The sequence below is a fragment of the Octodon degus genome, unplaced genomic scaffold, assembly GCF_000260255.1.
Source record: "Octodon degus isolate 3935 unplaced genomic scaffold, OctDeg1.0 scaffold00020, whole genome shotgun sequence".
Lineage (NCBI taxonomy): Eukaryota > Metazoa > Chordata > Mammalia > Rodentia > Octodontidae > Octodon > Octodon degus.
The window spans coordinates 13,567,475-13,577,474 of NW_004524596.1; the positions used below are offsets into that span (position 1 = coordinate 13,567,475).

A 10,000-nucleotide genomic window follows, 5' to 3' on the forward strand; every position below is an offset into this window, starting at 1 on the left:
GCTGGGGGATTGAACCGCGGTCCCTGATGCTTTGCTAAGCTTGTTCTAAGTGGGTGCTTTAGACCACTGAGCCATCTCATCAGCCCATCTCTAATATATTTTAAAAATGCACATTTTTTAATGTGGATACCCAGGAGGGGAATAGCTGGGTGAAATGGGACTTCCAATCCTAGCTTTTTGTCTCTACACTGATTTCTATAGTGGTTGTATGTAGTGGATTTCTTTTTTCTTTTTTTTTTCTAGTTCTTTTATATTAATTTTTATTTATTTATTTATTTATTTATTCATTTATTTATTTATTTATGTATGTAGTTGATTTCTAACAGGTGGTCAATTTACTACACCCAGCTGAGTTAAACTAGCATGGTGCTGGGTGCGGGAGGCCCACCTGAGGGTTGTTGCCAGTGGCATAAAAGGCAGAACAGGAGAAGCTGCTAAAATGCTGTTAGAGATGCTGTTTGGAGAAGCTGTTAGAAGCTGCTAGTTCTCTTGGTCTGTTCTGGTGGAGGACCTTGTTGTGTTGGCTTTCCTGATGAACTCTGGAGAAGCTTGGGTCCTCATCTTGAGCATCACTTCCTGGCTCCGGAGGGGAAGATAGTGCACTGCTCAGCTTCATGAAACTTGTTGCATTGGCTTTCCTGATGGGAACTTGGCCTTCCTTATTGATAGAGGAACTTGGGACCTCACTGTTGCTGAGGAGGGCTGTGGTACTTTTGGGGGCACTCTGGTTCTTACCTGGAGCATTGCTTCCTGGCTCTGGTGCAGATCCCTCAGCCTGCTGGCACAGATCCTTCATCCTGCTGGCATAGACTTCTCAGCTTCCACCACTGACCTTTGGGCCTTTCCAGCACAGGTCTATGAAGCAGGCCAGCATGAGACTTTGTTGTGGGCGGCTCTAGGCATCCATTTGGACTTGTGGGAGGCATTGATATGAGCTCTAGGCCCTTAGCTGGATTCATTAATATTTAGTGTGTGCATAGAGTTTCTGTACTTGTAGTATGTGACTCTTGGATGATTCATTATAAAATACTATCATAAAACGTGTCCTGTACTACATCATTTACCTTGCAAAAATCCCAGACTATGACATTGTACCAGTTTGAACTCCCACCAATAATGGAGGAAGGTTCCTTTTCTCTCACAGCCCCACTAGCATTTGTTATTGGTTAGTTTCTTGATGATAGCTATTCTTTCTGGGATGAGACAGAATCTCAGTGTTGTTTTAATTTGCATCTCAAAAGAATAAGGATGTTGAACATTTTTTTGTATATTTATTTGCCATTTGTAATTCTTTAGCTGAGAAGTTTGTATTCATCTCAGATGCCCATTTTTGGATTGGGTCTTTCAATTTGGAAGCTCTGAATTTCTTGAGTTCTTTGTATGTTCTCACTTGTCTGAGGAACTGCTAGAAAACATTTTTTGCCTTGTGGGTTGTCTCTTCACTCTGTTGGTTGTTTTTCTTGCTGTGCAAAAGTTTTTCTTGCTGTGTGAAAAAAATGATTTTTCTGTGATAGTTCCTGTGAGATCAGTGTTTTCTTCATAAAGCCTTTGACTTCCAGCAGATTTAATGTTTCTGTTTAAACATTTAGATCTTTGATCCATTTCAAATTTAACTTTGTGCATGGTGAAAGATATGGATCCAGTTTAATCTTGACCATATGCAAAGCCAGTTTTTTCCAGAGAAGCTTTCTTCCTGTGAATGTGTTTGGCATCTTCGTCAAAGATAAGGTGGCTAAGTATGTCTTGAGTTGATTCTGCATCTTATAATCTGTTCTATTGATCTTTGGGTCTTTTTTCCCCCAGTACCATGCTGTTTTTATTACAGTAGCTTTATAGTATAGTTTCAAGTCAGGGATTATGATCCCCCCTCCCCCTCGCCTTCCCTTTGTTGTCCAGAATTGCCTTTGTTAGTCTAGGTCTCTTCTGGTTCCAAATGAATTCTAGAATTGTTTTCTCTAATTCTGTGAGATATGCTCTTGGAATTTTGATCAGAATTGTATTAAATCCTTACTTCAGTTTTGGAAGTATAGCCATTTTCACTCTGTTGGTTCATCCTACCAAAGAGCAAGGGATCGCCTTCCATTTTCTTTCTTTCTTTTTTTTTGAGACAGAGTCTCATAGTGCAGTTTGGGCTGGCCTTGTGCTCACTTTTATAGGCCCTAGGCTGGTCTCAAACTCACTACGATCCTCCTGTCTCAATCTCCAGAGTTGACTGGGGCTGGGAATTGAACATAAGACCTTGTGCTTGCCAGATAGGTGCTTATGCTTCTGAGCTATCTCCCCAGCCCCCCAGTCTTCCATTTTCTGATATCCTCTTCAATTTTCTTTTTCAGAGTACTGTAGGTTTCAGTGTAGAAGTCTTCTATATCCTTGGTTAGACTGATTCCTGAGTATTTTATTTTATTTTTTGGCTGCTGTTGTGAAAGGTGTTTCCCTAATTTCTCTCTAAGTGAGTTTATGTACAGGAATGTTACTGATTTTTTGAGTGTTGACTTTGTATCCAGCTATGCTACCAAATTTGCTTATTAAATCTAGCAGTTATTTAGTGGAGTTTGGGGGTCTTCTATATAGAGTATCATGTCATCTGCAAATGATAATTTTCCTCCTTCCTTTCCTATCTTTATTCCCTTTATTTTCTTTTCTTGTCTATTTGCTCTGGCTAAAGTTTCCAGGGATATGTTAAATAAGAATGGAGAAAGTAGACAGCCTTGTTGTATTCCTGATTTTTAGAGTGAAAGCTTTCAGTTTTTCTCCATTTAGTATGATGTTGGCTGGTGGTTTGTCAGAGGGCTTTTTATTAGATTGAGGTAAAGACCATCTGTTCCAATTTTCTATAGGGTTTTTATCATAAATAGGTGCTGGCCTCTGTTCAAAGCTTTTTCGGCATCTATTGAGATGATCGTATGGTTTTTGTCCTTGGCTCTGTTAATATGGTGTATTACATGTATTGATTCACATATGTTGAGCCTTTCCTGCATCCCTGGGTGAAGACAATTTGGCCATCATGTGTAATCTTCTTGCTGATTTGCTGCATTGTTTGCCAGTATCTTATTGAGAAGTTTTGCATCTGTGTTCATTAGATTTTACATCTATGCTCATTAGGGAGACTGGCCTGTACTTCTCTTTCTTAGTTGGATCTTTCTCTGGTTTTGGTGTCAGGGTAATGCTTGCTTCCAGGAATGAATTTGGGAGAATTAGTTCCCTTTCAATTTCATTAAAGAGTTTGAGAACTGGTGGTATTAGATCTCTAAATTTCTTGTAGAATTTAGCAGTGAATCTGTCATGGCATGGGCTTTTCTTTTATGATAGGTTTTTAAATATATCTTTGATTTCACTCATAAAATTGATTTATTTAGGGCTTTTATATCTTCTTGATTTAGCTTTGGTAATTCATATGTATCTAGAAATCCGTCCATTTCTTTTGCATTTTCCATCCTGTTTTTTGGCAAGTGGACCCCATTCCAGTGGGCTCCTGAGTACCTTTGACATAGATGAAATTTTTTGTAGCTTGTTTTCTTGTACGCAGGATTTTCCAAGCTTATCACTTAAAATTCCTGACATTTCTGCAAGAGGGTCTTACTTTGTTCCAGTGGGAGATTATATTTAGAGAAAATGTACACATATCTAGTAGGGGAATGCAGTATAGTTTTTAAAAAATGAAGTGCATCATTGCTTTATACTATACTTTCATTTAAATCCAGAGCTACTGGGACATTTCCTTAATCTCACCCATATCACAGAAATCTCTTCTTTCATTCACACTTAAAACACTACTTTTGAAAATAACACCAAAAAAGGTAGCCATATGATTAAAACACACAGTATATAACACAACCACTCACCATCACCCCTGCTGCCTCCCAGGCTCAGGAAACCTAATACCTACTTCTGCTTAGGTAAGTTTGAAATTCAACTTTTATCTTCCATCTCCTCGGCCCATTAAAGGTTCTGCTTATCTTTTCCATTTCTCTTCTGGAATTGACAGATATCTCCAGGAGAGAATTGGTTACACAAGCCAGGCTCACTTCCCTATGTTTAACTCATTTTTGAGATATTAGACTGGTAAATTGGGTTGGTTGTGCTTGTCTATAATCCCCATCTACTTCGAGGCTGCGACGGGAGGAGCTTAAATTGGAGGCCAGTCTGGGCATTCTTAGAAAGAACTTGTCTCCAGATAAAAAATACAACAGGATAGGGATGTAGTTGAGTGAGTGGTAAAGCACCCCTGGTTTCTATGTCCAGTACTGGAAAGATAAATAAATATATTAGACTTCTTTGCCTTCTGATGTCTTCAAGTATGTTTTAAAGTATTTTGCCAGGCTGGGGAGATACCTCAGTTGAGTAAGTGCTTGCCTGGCAAGCGCAAGGTCTTGAGTTTGATCCCTGGTACCAAAAAAAAAAAGTATTTTGCCAATCTTTTCTCCTTGTGTTCAGGAGGGGTGGGTCTGAACGATTTGATCCAGCATTACTGGAAGTGGAAGTCCCCTTCTCACTTACCTTTTGAGCACGTAGCTTCTAATATGTTTTATATAACCACAGTATTTGATTTTATTTCACAGGTTCTGAGGCAGAAACACCTGGATGACTGTCTGCGGCAGGTATCTGTAAGAAGGTTTGAGTCATTTAATCTGTTTTCAGTAACAGAAGCGAAAAAATGGGAAACTAAAGAAGAGGCCGGTGCATGGATCCAATACACAAGTGTCTTTTATCCTGAATATAATATCTTCTTAAGGTAACCATTATCCTAGTTATAATTTTTAAAACTATTTGTCTCTTGTAGAAGGGAAAAAAATCTTTGAGAAGATCATTCTTTCAATTAAGAGTCTCATTCTTCCTTCTCCTGAATTTGCAGATAATTTTTACCTCAACTAAGGCTTTGTGTATTTGTTTTAGAAAATCCTGCTACTTTAACTGGTCTTGCTGCATTTTCAGACTAAAGGAAAAAGCCTTTAGCATATAGCTGCATTTGAGAATAAAGTGAGTTGTAAATCAAATCAAAGGGTTCATTAATTTCTTCTCTCGTGTATAGCATTTGATTATGAAAAAAAAGCTTTTTTTTTAAGCAAAAAAGGTTGAAAATGAAAAGATTTTTTTCCCAACTACTTTTCAAGTACTAGTTATTTGAAAAATGAAGTTTTTTTATTTTTCCCATTCATGTTTTGTCACGTTAAGAATAGAATCTGAAGAATCCGAGGAGATCATCAGTGAAAACACTGATGTTGTGAGAAGTACACAGTGTTCTGGCTTTAAAAATTAGAAGAGAGAACAGCGTTGCAAACTGTAGTAACAAGATGTCACTTTTTCTGAATTAATTTTCTTGCACAATTATATTCTAGCACATTACAATAATACTGTAGTTGTTTCATTTTATAAAATCTGCTTTTCCTGGCAGGATTTAACATTTTGAGAAGGAAGGAGAGGCACATTTTGTAGTAACTTTAAGAAGATCTAAACACTTCCAGTGGACATATGACTGGAGAAGCTTACTTGAGGCTAGAAATAATCTTAAGAAAAAACTTTCCATGAAGAATATCTATTTATGGGCTGGTGAGATGGCTCAGTGGTCTAAAGCACCTATTTGGAACAAGCTTAGCAAAGCACAGGGACCGCGGTTCAATCCCCCAGCACCACATGCCAGCCAGCGCCACCCCCTGGTGGGCTGAGCTGCCCCCCCACATTAAAAAAAAAAAAGAGTATGTATTTATATGTTTCTTGAACTATTTTAGTTGTAAGTATGTAAGTTTTAAAGTATAATATAATAGTTCAAATTTTGAGATTTGAGTAAAATCAACTAGGTTGGAGCAGGAAAGGACAGTCAGGATCTGGTTAGCTCCCAGCTCCTGCTAAGCTTGTGTGGCAGCCACCTCCCTCAGCCACCATCATGATTACCTACTGGGACCTCATCAGCCACGAAGACATGTTCTCCGACATTTACAAGATGTGGGAGATTGTGGACGGGCTGTGCCTGGAGGTGGAGGGCAAGATGGGCAGTAGAACAGAGGGTGCCATTGACGACGCGCTCATTGGTGGCAGTGCCTCCGCTGAAGGCCCAGAGGGCGAAGGCACCGAAAGCACAGTGTCACTGGTGTAGATATTGAAATGAACCATCACTGGCAGGAAACCAGCTTCACAAAAGAGGCCACAAGAAGTACATAAAAAAAAAAAAAAAAAAAAAAGTACATCAAAGATTATATGAAACCAATCAAAGGCAAACTTGAAGAATAAAGACCAGAAAGAGTAAAACTGTTTACGATGGAGGCTGCAGAGCAAATCAAGCACATCCTTGCTAATTTCAAAAACTCTCAGTTCTTGATTGGTGCAAACATGAATCCAGATGGAATGGTTGCTCTCTGGGACTGTTGTGAGGACGGTATGACCCCATGTATGATTTTCTTTAAGGATGGTTTAGAAATGGAAAAATGTTAATGGATTCAATGGTAACGTTGGATTTATCACTTGTCATAACTGGCTGCTGCTTGTCATCTACACAACACCGGGATTTTAGACAAATGGGGCTGATGTCATCTTGAATGCTTTGTTTATTTTGACTGTGACTTATTTGGGGTGGAGGCATTGTTTTTTAGGGGAAAAAAAAACACATCATGTAGGTTATCTAAAAATAAAGTGCATTTAAACTCAAAAAACAGGGCTGGTGAGATAGCTCAGTGGTCTAAAGTGCGTGCTTAGGCAAGCTTAGGCAGGCGCAGGGGACCACGCTTTGATCCCCAGCACCACATGTCATGCCAGCTCCACCCTCGGGGCAGGCTGAGCCGGCCAAAAAAATAAATAAGTAAATAAATAAATTAAAAAAAAAAAACAGCAAAAAACCACTAAACAGAGACAAGGGCCTGGGAGATAGCTCAGTGGCATAAATGCCTGCCTGGCAAGTGCAGGGTCCTGAATTCAATCCCTGGTACTGCCAAAAAATTAAAATTAAAATAAAAAAATAAATAAATTGAGACAAATTCAGGGATTTGAGAGCTTTCTTTATGAAAGTCTAATTTTAATTAATTAATTAATTTTGGGTAGAGTGGCTTTATTGATGGTGTGCAATGGCAGCGAGCCGGGGCTCCCAAGGCCTCTCCCCTTCCAGGGGGTCTGGGGTGGAAGCTGTGAGGGGAGATCCTCAGTGTTGGGGCTGAGTAGTGCAGTAACTTCTACAACGTGGCCTCTCTGTCCCTCTGGTCTTGTTGGGCTGTGGTGTGGGGGCTACTTATTCCTTAGAGGCCATCTGGACCATGAGGTCCACTGCCCTGTTGCTGTAGCTGAACTCACCATCATTCCAGGAAATGAGCTTGACAAAGTGGTCATTCAGGGTGATGCGAGCCCCAGCATCAAAGGTGGAAGAGTGGGTGTCACTATTGAAGTCACAAGACACAACCTGGTCCTCAGTATAGCCCAGGATGCCTTTGAGGGGACCAGCTGATGCCTGCTTCACCACCTTTTTTTTTTTTTTGCAGAACCAGGGATTGAACTCAGGCCCTTGCGCTTGCCAGGGAAGCACTTATTCCACTGAGCGATCTCCCTGGCCCCCTACCACCCTCTTGATGTTGTTGTATTTAGCCACTTTGTCCAGGGGGCAGGTCAAATCCACCTCTGACACGTTGGGAGTGGGCACAGGGAAGGCCTTGCCTGTGAGTTTCTCGTTGAGCTCCAGGATGAATTTGCCCACGGCCTTAGCAGCACCATTGCATACAGGGATGATGTTCTGGGCAGCCCCACGGCCATCATGCCACAGCTTCCCAGAGGGGCCGTCCACAGTCTTCTGGGTGGCAGGGATGACATGGACTATGGTCGTGAGTCCCTCCACAATGCCAGAGTTGTCATGGATGACCTTGGCCAGTGGGCTGAGCAGTTGGTGGTGCAGGAAGCGTTACTGACCATCTTGAGAGAGTTGTCTTACTTCTCATGATCCACACCCATCACAACATGGGGGCATCAGTGGAAGGGACAGAGATGATGACCCTTTTGGCACCACCCTTCAGGTGAGCCCGGCCTTCTCCATGGTGGTGAAGACACCAGTGGACTCCACTGCGTACTCCGCGCAGCATCACCACACTTGACGTTGGCGGGATCTCGCTCCTGGAAGATGGTGATGGCCTTTCTGTTGATGATGAGCTTCCCGTTCTCAGCCTTGACAGTGCCGTGGAACTTGCCGTGGTAGAGTCATACTGGAACATGTAGACCACGTAGTTGAGGTCAATGAAGGGGTCATTGATGGCCACAACGTCCACCTTGCCAGAGTTAAAAGCAGCCCTGGTCACCAGGCATCCAATACGGCCAAATCTGTTCACTGCGACCTTCACCATCTTGTCTGGATGGATAGCTTGCTGGATGGCTGCATGGGAAGAACCGCTCTCTGAAAATCTAATTTAAGTGCGTCCTTTGCATTGCACTGTGATGGAGATAATTGATTTAGTTCTTTGTTGTAAAGGAAAGAGCAGTGCATTAAATACTTACTTTGGGCCATGTAGACAGGTGTTTTGATGTAGTTTATTTTACATAATCCTTACCATAACTCTGGGAACTATGAATAAAGATGATTAAGCAGTTGGAAAATAATATGCTTAAGGAAACGAAAAAGAAAAACAATGACCTAGTTAGGAGTTTTCAGGTATAAAGTTTAAAACTTTCCTTTATATCTGCTGGTGATAACAGGCAGGATGTATAACCTGTAGCAGGAGTTTCCTGGCATCTTCAAGGCCCTGGTAAGAGGGCCTAGGGAAAATGTAGCGTCTTATGCTGTTGAGATCTTTGCACATAAGGCCAGGTGGGGGTGATCATACTGCAGTATCATCCAGCCCAGACTGTAAACCGAGGCTTGTCACCAAGCAGCATGGTTCTTTGTGACACTCATTTTTGAATAAGTACAGTCATCTTATATAAGTATGACACTAAATCCTAAGTTTGAAGAACAGACAAGTTCATGAGCCCTTTTGATCTTTTTCCATTCTGCATATTTTTCCACATCAGTAGGGCAAAAATAGCAATACCTTAAGCTTACAGAATTCTAGGGCAAAAAAAAAAAAAAAAAAAAGGGGGGGGGAGAGGGTCAGGGGGTGTAAAGCACCTACTTTGAAGAAGCTTAGCAAAGCACGGGGACTGCGGTTCAATCCCCCAGCACCACATGCCAGCCAGCCCCGCCCCCTGGTGGGCTGAGCTGGCCACACACACACACACAAATAAATAAATAAATAAATAAATAAAAGAATTCTAGGGCTAAAAGTGAACTTAAATTTTAAAATAATTGTAAACCTAATAATGGCTGGTGATTTGTACCTACTAGATGGTAGCACTGATTTGAACATTTCCATGGGTTCATGTCTTTAATCCACTCAACAGCCTTACAAGGTAAATGATGTTATTCTCACTTTATGGATGAAGAAAGTAAAGCATAGAGATTAGTAGTAGCTTGGTTGAGGTCACATAGTAATTGTGCCTGTGTTCACACCCAAGTGGTCTGGTTCTACAACCTGTATTTTTTAATTTTTTAGTGTGTGTGTGTGTGTGTGTGTGGCCAGCTCAGCCCACCAGGGGGCGGGGCTGGCTGGCATGTGGTGCTGGGGGATTGAACCGTGGTCCCTTTGCTTTGCTAAGCTTGTTCTAAGTAGGTGCTTTAGACCACTGAGCCATCTCACCAGCCCTACAACCTGTATTTTTGAAGCACTTTTATTTTTAAATGCATAACTACAGACTTACTCATAGTTGCATAATTAGTGCAGTAGCTTCCATTTAGCCCTTAACCAGTTATCTACATCGATAATATCTTACACAGTGGGAACATAGCCTGTATATTTAACTTTTACACTACCCTGCCTCTCTGGAGGCAATCATGTGTTTTTAGACTCAAAATAATTTTTTTTTGGGTGGAACCTGGGGATTGAACTCAGGCCCTTGTGCTTGCCAGGGAAGCGCTTATTCCACTGAGCCATCTCCTTGGCCCCCTCAAAATAAATATTCTATGAGGATAAATAAGTAGCTGTTTGTGAATTAGAAGTAC

The 10,000-nt window shown here is 41.2% G+C and overlaps 1 protein-coding gene across 2 annotated transcripts in view; it reads left to right on the top strand.

Annotated features, from left to right (window-relative positions):
• Camkmt (calmodulin-lysine N-methyltransferase) overlaps positions 1 to 10,000 on the top strand; it is a 440,203-nt gene that overhangs the window by 18,790 nt on the left and 411,413 nt on the right. For both annotated transcript variants that reach the window (XM_004627671.2, XM_023711214.1), the window contains exon 2: positions 4,560 to 4,732. In XM_004627671.2, coding sequence (XP_004627728.1) covers positions 4,560 to 4,732 — 173 coding nt within the window. The remainder of the gene's footprint in view (positions 1 to 4,559; positions 4,733 to 10,000) is intronic.